Source organism: Convolutriloba macropyga, chromosome 3 (assembly GCF_964194025.1).
Source record: "Convolutriloba macropyga chromosome 3, txConMacr16.3, whole genome shotgun sequence".
NCBI classification, from domain to species: Eukaryota; Metazoa; Xenacoelomorpha; order Acoela; family Convolutidae; genus Convolutriloba; species Convolutriloba macropyga.
The window spans coordinates 67,773,399-67,788,265 of NC_134470.1; the positions used below are offsets into that span (position 1 = coordinate 67,773,399).

The 14,867-nt window shown below is 35.2% G+C and overlaps 1 protein-coding gene across 1 annotated transcript in view; it reads right to left on the reverse strand.

The window, feature by feature from the left end:
* LOC142337230 (cAMP-dependent protein kinase catalytic subunit 1-like) overlaps window positions 1-14,867 on the reverse strand; it is a 31,421-nt gene that overhangs the window by 9,598 nt on the left and 6,956 nt on the right. The window contains exons 5-8 of the mRNA XM_075386368.1: window positions 8,815-8,913; window positions 5,009-5,314; window positions 1,721-1,843; window positions 1,075-1,239 (exon numbers count right to left, since the gene is read on the reverse strand). Coding sequence (XP_075242483.1) covers window positions 1,075-1,239; window positions 1,721-1,843; window positions 5,009-5,314; window positions 8,815-8,913 — 693 coding nt within the window. The remainder of the gene's footprint in view (window positions 1-1,074; window positions 1,240-1,720; window positions 1,844-5,008; window positions 5,315-8,814; window positions 8,914-14,867) is intronic.

Consider the following 14,867-nt stretch of genomic DNA (forward strand, 5'->3'; position numbering starts at 1 on the left):
ATCCTTCTTTAATATTCAAAAAAGAAAGATAAATGGTCTTTATTTAGCTTCCATTTTTTACAGTCTGCAAGACATAGATTGACATTTATTTTAATTCTAATTGATTCATTTTACCCCATGTAAGCACTGCTTGGAAAGTTTTGCCATCAAAGTGAAACTTGTTTCTTAGTAGACGCCGTTGTTTACTCCATAGATTAAGCCTTCTTGATAGCTGTCCTGAATAAGGTGTGTACTATGTGCATACTGAGCTGATATTCACTAATAATTAAATTATACTGGAAATTTTCTTTCAATGTTTGGTTGTTAAATTAACCGGAGGAAAACAATTTCAAAATATTGCAAAGTTTTCTGGTCTTTTGTTCTGCCAGTTTTTTTCTGCAGTGAGAGCATCTAAGGATCCGGCTTTGCCGCGCATCCTACTACCACTCTCCAATAGTTCAAGTAAATATAATTTCAGGTAAATTTGCATGAAAAACCCCTTGAATTTACCTGAATCTTTCAGGAAATTCAGTCATCACTGGCTGAAGTTTTACCTTAACAAGCCTGAAAAACACTATTAAAAAAGCCTGAACAGGCAAAATTGTCTTTTTCAGGTTTTTATTTGTTTTTATTTGAGTTTTACCTAAATTTTTTAGATAATTTCGCCTAAAAATTTCAGGTAAAAACACTGAAAAAGAAATTTTTGCCTGAATTGTTGAGGAATTTGTTCAAGTGTTTTGCAGGCTTGTTCAGGTTATAATCCGGCCAGAATTTTTTTAGAGTTTACCTTTGGCTCGTCAAAGGCACAAATGCTTAGAATAATCCTTGTCGCTTCGAAAACTCATTTGTACACAAACTCACCTTTTCACATGAAAACGGTGGATAAAATACTGGACCGGTTTAGGCTCCATGCTTGGTTTAGGCTCCATCTGTTTAGGCTCCATGCTTGGTCGGCATACAACTGTTACGCACCCCGGCGCGTGCACTATTTTTAAATTAACTATGATTCCATTAACTAAAAACTGGGCTGAAAATTCTGCCTATCATCGCCAAAATTTTAATTTGGGTATTTTCCTGACAACAAACTTGACTGACCTTCTTCTGATATGTGGCGATGTAGTCAACAGATGCAAAAAACTTGTGATTTTTGACATCCTGGGTTCCATTCTTGAGTGCCCCGTACCTCTTGGTAGTGTCCACTTGCAACAGACACTTGATCAAGTCTCTCAGTTGGGGCGAGAAATGATCCGGAAACTCCACCTTTCAACAGATTCGAAAAATATGGTTACTAACAAGTGAAATAGGGCATTTAATTTCAGGATTTGTACGTTAGCACGCAATTAACCCAGGCAAAGCTTCGTGGATGTCATTAATTTTCATGATTCCAGCGCAAATCAATTTGTACACAAGGGGTCCGAAACATCTATTTTGATGGCTCGTAAAGATGAACACATTCTACAGGGAACGAATTAAAGATGAACATAACTCAAAGTAACCTGATAAAAATTCAAGGAATCTGTTTCAACTTGGAGGAATTTCAAACGAACGTGCAATTTGGTGACGGCAAATTTGGCAGGCTACATTCTGTAGCCGAGAATTCCCTGTGGATGAAAATATCTTGCTTTGCGATTGCTCAATTTGAAATGCAGTTAAGGAAAAGGTTGATATAAGCAAAAAATTTACAAAATATTAGGATATAGAACAGAATAGATCCAAATCTTGATCAATTAGCGTATCTGACCTCTCCTGCAACAATCTTTTCATACATCTCGATGTGTTTTTTGGCCCTGAATGGACAGTAGCCGGCTGCCATCTCGTACATCAGAATCCCAAAAGTCCACCAATCCACTGCCTTCGAGTAACCCTAGAAAGAAAGTTTTGAGGTATAATCAATCAATTATCATGTTTGGTCATGACAACAATCTTGAAAATGGCGTTAACTCGCATAATCACAGCAGCGGAGGACGCACTTAGAGCTGAACAGGCGTAGAGCGGAATACTACCAAATTTGAATAAAATCCAAATCCTTCCCGAGCTATGATTTGTCGACTTTAGCCAATTAACGTCTCTTACTTTTTGCCAAAGATGTGAAGTAGAAGTAAACGTGTGCCAAAATTATGAGATACAAAATGCCTAACTGTGTTATCAATTTCTGGGTATTAGAATTAATTTTGTATCGATTTCTATACTACAATGAAAGTGAAACTTTAAAGTCGCTCATTAACATAGTAAACTGCCTTTTCCAAAACCCTTTTTGTAATTGTTTCGAAGTCCTTTTGTTTTATTTTTGTTCAAATCCCCAAATTTCAATAGAGAAACTTGGACACCAGTGTAACTTGTTTTTGTTGTTAGGTCTGTGGACAACTGATTTCTTGTGCGCACAGAAATAAATTGGATACTAATAGAAAAAAAGGCCTTCAGAACTGAGAAGATTGAAAAATTTTTCTTAAATTTAAACTTGGAAACTTGGCATAAGAAACACACAAAATATTGTGTAAAGGCTGGGGGCTGTTATTAATAGCGACAGCCAGGTACAGTGTTTTTGGCCTTCTCATTTTTTATATTCAAATAATTTTCGAGCATTGTTAGCAGGGAAAGATCAAGCTGAGGTTGTAGAATAGTATAACGAATATAACTGCTGTTTTTCCAAAAAATAATTGCATGGATGTCATTGTTGTTCTTTGTGGTTTCTAGTCATTGTCTTTGAGTTATGCCTGACTCAAGTGGCCTTTAAGGGAGACAAAAATAAATCTAATATTGATAACATTACCCGGTTTCGTTGGGAAAACAAACGGAAAAAAACACCCCACCAATTTAGGATAGGAAAAAAACCACGAAAAAATTCCCCCAGCAGGAAACAACCGCCCGATTGACGGCTTATCATGACCATGCCTCAGCGGTCTGTTGGACTCGATAAGAAATTAACATAACCGACTAACGTCGGGCGAATTGCTCTCAAACGACCGTCGAGCGGTTGGCTTCGTCGGTAGCTAGCCACGGTTTAGTAAGGTTGGCTTAAGCTTGATTCGACTCTGCAACTTTTAGTTTTCTAGCCCTCTTAGTAAATAAATCAAATAAAAAACAGACATTTAAAAAATTTGCAAAATATTGCAAAATTTGAAAAAAGCTGCCAGATATCGCAGGAAAAATGTTTAAAACTGTTTTTTGTCTCAGAAGCTATGTCATGTTAATCTTCTGCAAGACTTGAAAAGCTTCGTCAGCCAGTAAAGTTCGTTAAACTCAGAAAAGATCAAAAAAATTCATAAAATTTGAAAACAATCGCAAATATTAATAAAATCTTGCTAAAATTCACGATATTATAATCTTCAAAACCATTTCATTGTCTCAGGAGACTATTCAGTATACCTATTTCAAGCGTTAAAAAATTTCACTGGGTCATAAAGATCCATAAGCTTGGAACATAATAATAATTCTCCAAAAATTTGAAAAAAAAATAATTGTTATCAAAAAATTGCTAAAGTTGGTGTCATTAAAAAAATGATAAACATTCCATTAACTCTAGAAACTATGCAAAAGCTTATCATCAAACCTTGAAGGAGGTCCCTCGGACCCTGGTGCCGGAAAAATGATAAAAATTCAAAAAGATTCAAAAAAAGCTAATTTTAAAATCTTGAAAAACATTCCCTTACATCTAAATTATATCCAGTAACCTAAAATCAAACGCTTAAGGATGTTATGTGGCTCTTAAGAAACCTAACAAAATGACAAAAAATTTCAAAAAAACTTGAAAAAATTTTATTTAAAAAAATGCTAAAATTTGTCATATTAAAAAACTGAAAGCTATTCCATGGCACATAAAATAATTTCAGTAATTTATTATCAAGCTCTCAAGATAATTTTCTGGCCCCTGTGACTGGAAGGACGTGAATAATGAAAAATAAGTTTAAAAAAACTTGAAAATCTTAGCACTTTTTGTCAAAAAAAATGCTAAAATTCGTGATGTTAAAATGTTGAATACATTCCACTACAACTAGAAACTATGCAGTAACCTATTATAAAAGCCCAGAGAAGACTAGTTGACATCTAGGGCTTAAAGAACTCAAAAAATGACAAAAATTTCAAAAAACTCGAAAAAAATGTGAAAATTAGTACAAAATTGCGTGTTTTTAGCGATGAGTTGTTCGAACGTAGGCACGGCGCGGGGGAGGGGGTTTCACCGGAGGGCTGATGGTGTAGGGAGGGGTGGGCAACAATTGGGTGGGGGGCAACAGCGCGGTGGGGGCGATAGGGGGGGTCAACAATGGGGGTGTCTTCAACCTCTAAGAACCGCCCTTCACAACATAAGTATAAGTATAACTGAGCTGAAACAGAGCTGAAATGATCTAAGAGCACTTAATACCCGCTGGGCGCTACCTGTTTATTCCGTTTTTAAGGACGAATAGTCAAAAGCTTCAAACGAAAAATCGGAAAACCAAAAATCGCATAAAAAATGATCGACAGGACTAATATAATTGCTACAAACTTCGTTTGAGAGCAAATAATCATCACAGCCGAAGTTCTATGTGAGTGTTTATTTCCTGTTAGAATCAGATTGGGTTTTTTAACACGGGTTTTTTCCTAGACCTACACAACCAAGTAACCACAGACAAATTGCTCCTGTAGGACTGCTGAGCGGATGACTTAAGCTCATTGATGGTTGATTTGTTCAGCTAGGAGATGGGGCACAAAAAAGGGGAGCTCCAAAGCTCCCAAAATTTCTATTGCTTGTCACACCGTGAATTTCGGTCTTCTCAGTCAGCATTACATTTATAAACCACCAAAGCTCCACGAGAGCTACAAGCTACCAGTTCATCCCTTTTGAGTATAAAAAGTCAAATGGATAAAAAGTCAGGTAAAAATCGAGCACGAAATTGTATTAAAAAGACAGCAATTGTTCATAACTTCAAATGAGGGCAATTAATTAAAATCAACCAAACAATTAATTATTCAGCTTTGAATCTCATTTCCTGGTATTCAGTTGTGCTCAGGCTCGACCCAACCGCTGAGCACCCAAAAAGCGTAAACAAACCCTGCACATGATGATTTCGGGTGCCAGATACTGCGGGGTTCCACACATGGTCCAGGCACGTCCATTGATTCTTTTGCAGAAACCAAAATCAGTCAATTTTACATAACCCTTTGCATCAATCAGCAAATTCTCCGGTTTCAAATCCCTGTGGATCAGATTCATGTAGTGCAGGTACTCGAAAGCAAGAACCACTTGGGATCCGTAGAAGCGGGTTCGAGTCTCGCCGAATCTCGTGGCATTTCGCAAGTGGGAGAACATTTCTCCACCGGAGACGAACTCCAGGGCTATGTACAGATAGCTGTTGTCCTGTCAAACAAAGGCTCTTCATTTCAATAACAATAAATTTTGATTAGATTTTTAATTTTGAGGAATAATGATGTCATCGCTGCTGTCGAGACGCTACGTTATGTATCAACAAAAATGACATTAATTCTTTTTTTCGGAGTTCTGTTAGCTTGAAAGGAAAAAAAACAGGTGGAATTAAAGCTTTTAGAAGTCTGGCCATCTTAAACTTACATTTTTGTTCAAATAAATTCATCAAGTAATCAAAGGCAATGGGTACGGACGGAATAGTGAGTTATATGTGTTATCTGGCCACTTTCTAAACGAAAGATGATCAGACAACACAAATAACCCACTACTCTATCATAAAAAAGTATGAACTTTACACTGGTTTAAATGATTTTCAAAGATTATAAAAACTTTTATTATAGAGCAGTAGGTCATATGTGTTATCTGATCATCTTGGGTTTAGAAAGTGGTCAGATAACACATTTAACCCACTACTGGACATCACATTGACAAGCTGAATCACATTGACGAATCTCTTGAGAGTTTGACATCTCTTGGATAATAAGGACTCAAACAACTATTCTAATTTTGTGAGAAAGAGGTAATAGAGTAATATTAAGCCAGAGATTTATTCAAGAGTTTTACAACTTTTCACGAAATAATTCAAACTCATTAAATGAATATCGCCAATTTTAAAAGAACGAAGCAATGAGCTGTCGAAAAACAGTAGCATTGGAATCAATAGCTGAAATAGGTGGATATTGACAAAAAAAATTGTTCAGAAACTTTTGGCGTACTCTAATAAATTGCAACCGCATGATTGCCTTGCAAGACCTTGCAAAACAAATATTTATTCTGCAAAAATTTGTTCTACTAATTAATCTATTATTATCAATCGGAAAAAAGGTTATCTTAAAGGTCTGAAAAGATTTTCCAATTTCGGCCTTTTTGTTACTTGTTATTTAGTCCCATTACAGACAAGTAACATATGTGTTCTGGTAAAATGCAAGTCATTTGGTTCAACTACCTTTTTATCTGATGATAGTTTGACCTTTTCTTTAAGTTTCTTTTAAGAAAAAATAGTAAAACATGGAGTTTTGGTCGCACGTAATGCTTCTTGTTTTTATTTGATTTCGTTTTTCGTCTTGCCTCTTGCTATCCTCAATGGTAGATATTACTGGCTTTTTATTGTTGTATTGTTTGTTTTGTACAGTAGTGCGAGCTTGAAGGAACTTTTTTTAAAGGGAGGACACATCAATTATTTTCAATCAACAAATGATTTTTTTATAGTTATCTATCTCCTCTTCATTTGATTGACAATTAAGTCAAAAACGTGCCTTTTTGTTCTATTTATGTCTGAAGTAATCAAACATAAACCAACTAACGTCAGAAAAATTGCTCTTTAATGAGAAGTGAGGCAATTTAACTCAGGGGCATGGCCTAGATAAATTTTTCTTTATGGGCGCAAAAATTAAAGACTAAGTTTAGGTTTGAACCCCAACCTCCTGCGTCTCTGTCACCTCAACAGAGTCATTCATCACTCGGCTAGCAGGGTAGTGTCATCGTCACTTGAGAAGTCAATTGAGAGGTCAAAGATTATTCTAGAAGGAAAGCGCAAAAACGGTCAAGCGAAAAATTTAAATAAAAATGACACACAAAATTACAAAAATTGCTTCTCATTCGAGAGCAATTAAATACAAATTCAGCAGAAATTTTTGTTAGGTACACTTGGAGTTTTTCGCTATACAAAATTCGGGAGCTTTACAAAGTATATATTTGATTTTTATGATTTATTGGTAATTTTAGGGGTAATACTAATTTTCAGAGGATGCTACGCCCATTTCACCTGAAGTAAATTAGATATGAGTTCAAAATCTAAATCTGCCTAACCTTATATTGCTTTCGGCAGTTATTTTTTTACAGGTATATGGATATTAAAAATTACCCGTTCATGCAATAATTGCAAAGATTGCGTTTTTACTTGTGAAAAAAAAGTATGGAAACGGTAATCACGTTCCAGCAACATACAATTACTTAGCGCAATATAACGGGAATTTTGATTTGTTTTTGCTATTTATACAAGGTCATATATGTAAGGTCACACATGTAATCCAGTAGCACATGCATAAATCAAGCGAGTGAATGTAAGCTGAGGTCGCCACAAAAATCGCCGCAATGCACAGGTTTCTGTACTTTGAAACGATATTAGAAAACCACCTATAATCACAGTTTAGGCAATTTTTTGCCAACACGAATGAAACTTTTACGCGTTTTACGTTTTATTGCACATAGTGACTCAAACAAAAAAAAAAGAAAAATGAAGAGCTGAACATTGACAGGAATTGTTTCTAAGTGTCATGACGATGGCTATTAAAAAGATTTCCGATTTCCAGGTAATCATATATCTATAATACATGGTTTCCTGATAACTATTATTTTTCAGAAGCGGTTTCCTGTTAGTCGTATAAATGTCATGATTTTTTGTTATCTGCTATTAATCAACAAAGACCACACTTGAGCGCCTGGTAATCATACAAATTCGTATACTTTTTCCTGGTTATCGTACATTATTGCACAAAAAAGCATGATTTGCATGACATCATAAATGCTTTTTATTTGATTACTAAAAAGAGCCAAGCAGTCCGGGCCAAGAAATAATTGCAACAATGAGATTGAGGCTCTATAGCTGTGATTTTTTCACATGGAAAATTTCAAGTTGTTTTGATGTTAATTTGGCCATCTCAGTAAAATTAACCATATTCAGTGTCTTCACCTCTTAAAAACTTTAAGGTTTAAGCGATGAATGGGTATTAAACGTCCAGAACCGTCAAAATCAGGCAAGCCAAAAACTTCAGAGGCCGTTAAAGGTTTTAGCAATGAATAAGATTTTGTCTAGCGCTATGTAGCGTTGATCTTGCATAAATACCCCACATTCTCATCATTCACCGCTATGTGTGAGAATCGAACGAGGAACTTGTAGCATATTCGCACCTGTCCTCGCAAAGATTAATATTAGCATTCTAATATCAACTGAATTGAAACAAGTAAAACATATACTAAGGAAACGATGAATTATGATACAAGGCGGCAACATTTACCAAAATTAGCAACTTTTTGGAGCTACACTTTTGACCTCTTTTAAAAATTACCCCTTTAAATCCGTCCACCTACCCATCCAGCAACCCACCTCAATCCTGAACCCGCATCTTATTTGGACACAAACAGAGTCGCCATCGATCTTAAATTCTGTGCTTTTGAGAAATGATTCTATGTGAGAATGAGCGCTAAATTACGTGCGACCAACACAAGTGTGGAAATTATGTTTTCCCCGCATCCACCGCATTCATAGCATTTCATCGGTTTTAAGGTATTTTTTAAGGGGGTGAATTTAAATGGAATCACCGCTAAATTATATGTTGAATTTTTCTTTTTCACAGCATCTCAAACTTATTTTGAATCCTGAACCCGGGCCGGGTTGTCTTCGGACATTGTTGTAATGAAATTGATAATTTTACCTTGAATGCGAAGTACTGTTTCACCAGAAAGGGAAAATGACAACAAGCCAGAACCCTTTTCTCTCCAACGGTGTGTTCAATCTGCCTCTGTCGCATTATCTGCAAAAATAAACATAGGTGCACCCCCGGGTCAATGTGTCAACGCTAAAAATCTCAAGTAAGAATTGTGGCTCCGAAAGTAGTGAAAGTGGTAAAAATAGAAATTAGAGCGCCAAAAACCTCAAATCTTATGACAATTCGCCGTTGAACAAAAATCACCGCAAGTCTTTTACAGGTGATTTAGTAAACTTATGGCTAAAAACCTTTAATCTTAAAAACATCAAGGTATATATTTCACCCAAAAAGTGTAAGATATGATTTAAGTATAAATACTACTGGTAGAGTCCATGTTACGGTGAAAACAATTTCACGACTAAAAACCGCATATCCTGCAAATTTATTTGGCTCTGCACCACAAATCTTTATAATTTCTCTGCAGAACATTTACCGACCCACCACCATAATTACATTTATATAAAAATATAATAACCAACAAGATAACAGACTACCTATCTCATGTATTATCAGTCTTGTGAACATAACAATTGAAAACCCAAAATAAGTCAGCTTAGAAAAATAAACAAACATAACCGACTAAACGTCGGAAGAATTGCTCTCGAACGACTAGTTGCAGCTCTAATCAATTGCAGCCTGCTTCAGTCGGGGGGGGGGGGGGGGCTATATTGGACTAAGAAGTTCAATAGTGGGCTTCAAATAACCACATTAGAGGTTAACATATACCACTATTAGGATTTAGAGTAAAAAATGACACTAATTTCGGCGCACTTTTCATTTGACTTTTAGTATTAAATTGTTGCCAATTGAGTTCAGCCGCTTGAAATTGTGATTGAGAGACAAATTTAGATCACGCGAAACGCAAGAAGTCAAGGGCGTAGAAGTCACTCGAAAAGTCAAAATTGTCAAGCGAAAATTTTGCATACAAAAAGACACACGTTTACAATAATTGCTATGAACTACGTTCAAGAGCAATTAAAACCAACTAAACGTCGGAAGAATTGCTCTCGGACTAGTGGGAGCTTTAATCAAGTGCAGCCTGCTTCAGTCGGGAGGAGCGGGAAGGGATCCTAAATAGGCTCCAGTTTCTGAAATTGGCACCAGTTTCTTAAAAAACGGCACCAGTTTCTGAAATTGTGATTGAGAGTGAATTTTAGACCAAGCAAAAATGGCACCAGTTTCTGAAATTGTGATTGAGAGTGAATTTTAGACCAAGCAAAAATGGCACCAGCTTCTGAAATTGTGATTGAGAGTGAATTTTAGACCAAGAAAAACACAAATTCAAGAGCGTAAAAGTCACTCGAAAAGTCAAAACGGTCAAGCAAAAATTTTGCATAAAAAAGACACACGTTTACAATAATTGCTTCTCTACGAGAGAAATTAAACAACCACAAGAAAAGTAGAAAAAAAGCAGTTTGGCCAAATGCGTCTAAGCATCTATTTCTCGACAAATAAATATAATCAAATTGATTATCAGTTAAGAAAGGAAATTATATGAAATAATCCTTCAACATGTCAAAATTTAAAAAAAGAATTCGAACTATGCAAAACAAAACAACAAACATGCTTTGCCTAAATCAAAGTTGCAATCAAAGAGAAATATTTGGTCATAAATTTATTTTGAAAAAAGGAAACCATAAAAAATATTGGTTTCTAAAAATGAAGAAAAAGCCTAAAAACACCCTCAAAACCTTTTTTGGCGTAGTGGAATCATTTTGCTCAGAAGTTTGGAGCTAAATTTAACAGAACACATCTTTAAGGTGCCTAATTTGAACAAACTAATTCTCCTTTTACCTAGAGAAAACTTTACAACACTCATTTTTCTCGCTCACTCTAAAAAAAAGCATGCACACAAAAGTTATTATCTATAAATAAAAAAACCACTCCACCGATATTTTTTGTTGAATTTTAAAACTACAGAGCAACAAAACAATTCAAATTGTTCAAAATTCTTACAAAGCTAGTGAAAACAGGAATAAACGAACATTACTGGGGTCAAAGTTCTTTTTAAATAACTATTTTACAGAATCTCAGTTGTGATCTGTAGAACTGTCAAGTTCTAGATAGCCGACATTAGTTAAATGATAGCCGACATCGTTGTCGATTCGTCCTTTTTGACATAAAGTCAAATAGGCTCCACAAACAAACAACGCAACAGTCAGGTGAAAAATGCACGGGACCAACGGAGCCCAAACAACTGCAAACGACTTTGTCTGAGGGATAGCACAACTGATAAAAAACTTTTCAAAATAAAAATAGGAAATTGAGAAGCTATAAAAACGACAAAAAATTCACAACAGAAAAGATACTTGCTTTACTTACCGAGTACACACAAAAATTGAAACCTTTTTCAGAATTGAAGTTGCGTTATTGATGAAAATATAACTGACACATTCCCAGACAAAATTTTTTACCTCAATGGACCCGAAATCTCAAAAACATACACGATACCAAAAGGAGAAATTTTGAAAAGTTTTTACTGATTGCCGAGACGACAACAGTGGGAGACGACAACAGTGAGGGCAATGGTGTGGCGGGAGGTATTTCGCTACATGGGGCCATACGGTCTGAACGATGTGCATGGGGTGGAGATGGGGGGGGGGTGAAGTGAAGAGGGCTGATGTGTATGTGTGTGTGTGTGTGTGTGTGTGTGTGTGTGTGTGTGTGTGTGTTTTGTGTGTGTGTGTGTGGGGGGGGCTGACGTGTGTGTGTGTGTGTCCTTCACAATATAAGTATAAGTCTCCAAAACAGTTTGTGTGAATCGCATACTTGGAGAATATTAAGCAGAAAGGCTCTGAGAGAAGTCCTCCTCTGGGCGCTACCTGTTTATCCCGTTCTCAAGGACGAAGTCAAATTGATCAGACGAAAAATCGATCAAGCAAAAAGTCGCATAAAAACACCAACAGGACTAATATAATTGCTGCAAATTTCGTTTGAGAGCAATTAAAAAGATAAATTTGACGTCAAATGTTTGAAACAAAAACTTTGACGTTGAAATAAGAAATCATAAAAGGAAGACCCCGGACTCAACTTGAAACAAAAAAATGACTAAAGCCGCAGACAACTCCCTTTTCATTGAAACAATTAGCCACATAAAACTGTTCCATTGGAAAACAAATAAATAAAATATAATTACAAAGAAACCTGAATAATTTCTGTATAAAAACCTGATTAAAAATTTTTTCCAGGTTGGTAAATTGATTAATTAATCTCATTTCACTGTTCCTCCTCAATTGTTTGAACCAATGACTGAAAATGTGATAGTCAAAATGAGAAAAATAGTAAGAACGATCATTACAAGGAATGCCAAGAAAAAGGGAAACGAAAAGATGAAAAATAGCAAATCCGTTTTTATTAATCTCAAAACAAATCTCGAGCTCGCAACATTTCAAGAATTGTTCTTCAAAAACCCTTCAAGTACAATTTCCGTATAATCAGAGTTTTCTCACACAACGTATGGTGCACTACAGAACAACAAAACACGAGGACAAAATAAAAAGCACTTTAGAGAAAAACGAGTATAAACACACATTAAAGTTAAAATCAGGCAATTTAATAACATAGCCGGAAAGTTTCCGGAAAAAACCGCGATAGACGCTTGTAGCTTTTTATTATTTGGAACAACCAAGGAAATAAGATGGACAGATCGACCATCAGTCTTTTAATAGACCACAAGACCTTTTGTGTTAGATTCGGACTTCATTTTTATGACACATACGGTCTATAAGGAAAAAACCCTAAAAGAGCTTTTTCAAAATTGATATTCGAAATCAAAAACTCAAGAATTAGGGTATATGAGTTTGCCACTACTTGGATGCACACCATTGATCTTTAATTAGTGTTCATAAAAATTAAAGTTCCATAAGTGAGTTCAGAAGTCATTTTTTTGAGTGAGGTAAGTCACGCAATTGGCCAAAAAGCAGAAATGACGTTACTCACACAAATTTTAACTGCAAAGCAGTAGAAGTCACTGAAAAAAGTGAAAAAGGCAATTCCAAGAAGTCAGGTCGTAACAACTGGGAAAACCATTTAAAAAAATCAGATCAAAAAAATTAAAAAAAACAAATTGAATGTCAAAATGACGCAAAAAACACTAGCGAGATTTCGTTCAAACAAAAAACTAGGCCCAGAAAGAGCTATAAATGCATTGGGAAAACCATTTGAAAAAATTCAATCCAAAAAATTGAAAAAACGGTAAACATCAGAGTGAAATAGCCGCATATGAACAAAAAACCACTAGCGAGAAAGCTAATTTCTGTTCAAACACCGTTTTCTCACAATACTTTAAAATTGGAGCAAAAAAATTTCACGCCGCAAAACCACTCATTTTCCCCTCAATTTCGTGTTTTGTTGTGACCAAAATCACGACTATAATTTGACTTCAAAAATCATGAAAATATGTGAACAGATCTTTTGCCCCAAAACAATTCAAACTCTTTGAATTGTGAAAAACAACAAAGTCCCCAATATTAGCCACTATCGCTTCGCGGCTATTAAAAAGTGTTCACAAAAGCACCAAAAACGGGGAAATTCTGATATGTTTAAAAACAGTTCTAAAATGCTCTGCTGTATAAAATTTTTTGATAAAATTGATTTATTATTGACATCAGTCTAATCAAGATGTAACCCAAAACAAACGCAAACGCTAACTGCCGACCAAAAATGTTCCCGTAGACTGTGAAAAATGAATACATAAACCTCAAATTACGCGTCTAAAAGCAAAAAAATAGCAAAAATAATTCAAAACTCAATCTAATAAACAAAGATATCTTCAAAATGGTCAAAAACACTATCAAATGTACAACTAGTGGTTAATATTAGTTCAATGATATATTTGGGTTGATAAAATTAAATGTATGTAAAAAAATGTATGTAAATGTATGATAAAATTAAAAATATATCAACCCAATGATATATTTGGGTTGATAAAATACTTGGAGAATATTAAGCAGAAAGGCTCTGAGAGAAGTCCTCCTCTGGGCGCTACCTGTTTATCCCGTTCTCAAGGACGAAGTCAAATTGATCAGACGAAAAATCGATCAAGCAAAAAGTCGCATAAAAACACCAACAGGACTAATATATTTGCTGCAAATTTCGTTTGAGAGCAATTAAAAAGATAAATTTGACGTCAAATGTTTGAAACAAAAACTTTGACGTTGAAATAAGAAATCATAAAAGGAAGACCCCGGACTCAACTTGTAACAAAAAAATGACTAAAGCCGCAGACAACTCCCTTTTCATTGAAACAATTAGCCACATAAAACTGTTCCATTGGAAAACAAATAAATGAAATATAATTACAAAGAAACCTGAATAATTTCTGTATAAAAACCTGATTAAAAATTTTTTCCAGGTTGGTAAATTGATTAATTAATCTCATTTCACTGTTCCTCCTCAATTGTTTGAACCAATGACTGAAAATGTGATAGTCAAAATGAGAAAAATAGTAAGAACGATCATTACAAGGAATGCCAAGAAAAAGGGAAACGAAAAGATGAAAAATAGCAAATCCGTTTTTATTAATCTCAAAACAAATCTCGAGCTCGCAACATTTCAAGAATTGTTCTTCAAAAACCCTTCAAGTACAATTTCCGTATAATCAGAGTTTTCTCACACAACGTATGGTGCACTACAGAACAACAAAACACGAGGACAAAATAAAAAGCACTTTAGAGAAAAACGAGTATAAACACACATTAAAGTTAAAATCAGGCAATTTAATAACATAGCCGGAAAGTTTCCGGAAAAAACCGTGATAGACGCTGGTAGCTTTTTATTAATTGGAACAACCAAGGAAATAAGATGGACAGATCGACCATCAGTCTTTTAAAAGACCACAAGACCTTTTGTGTTAGATTCGGACTTCATTTTTATGACACATACGGTCTATAAGGAAAAAACCCTAAAAGAGCTTTTTCAAAATTGATATTCGAAATCAAAAACTCAAGAATTAGGGTATATGAGTTTGCCACTACTTGGATGCACACCATTGATCTTTA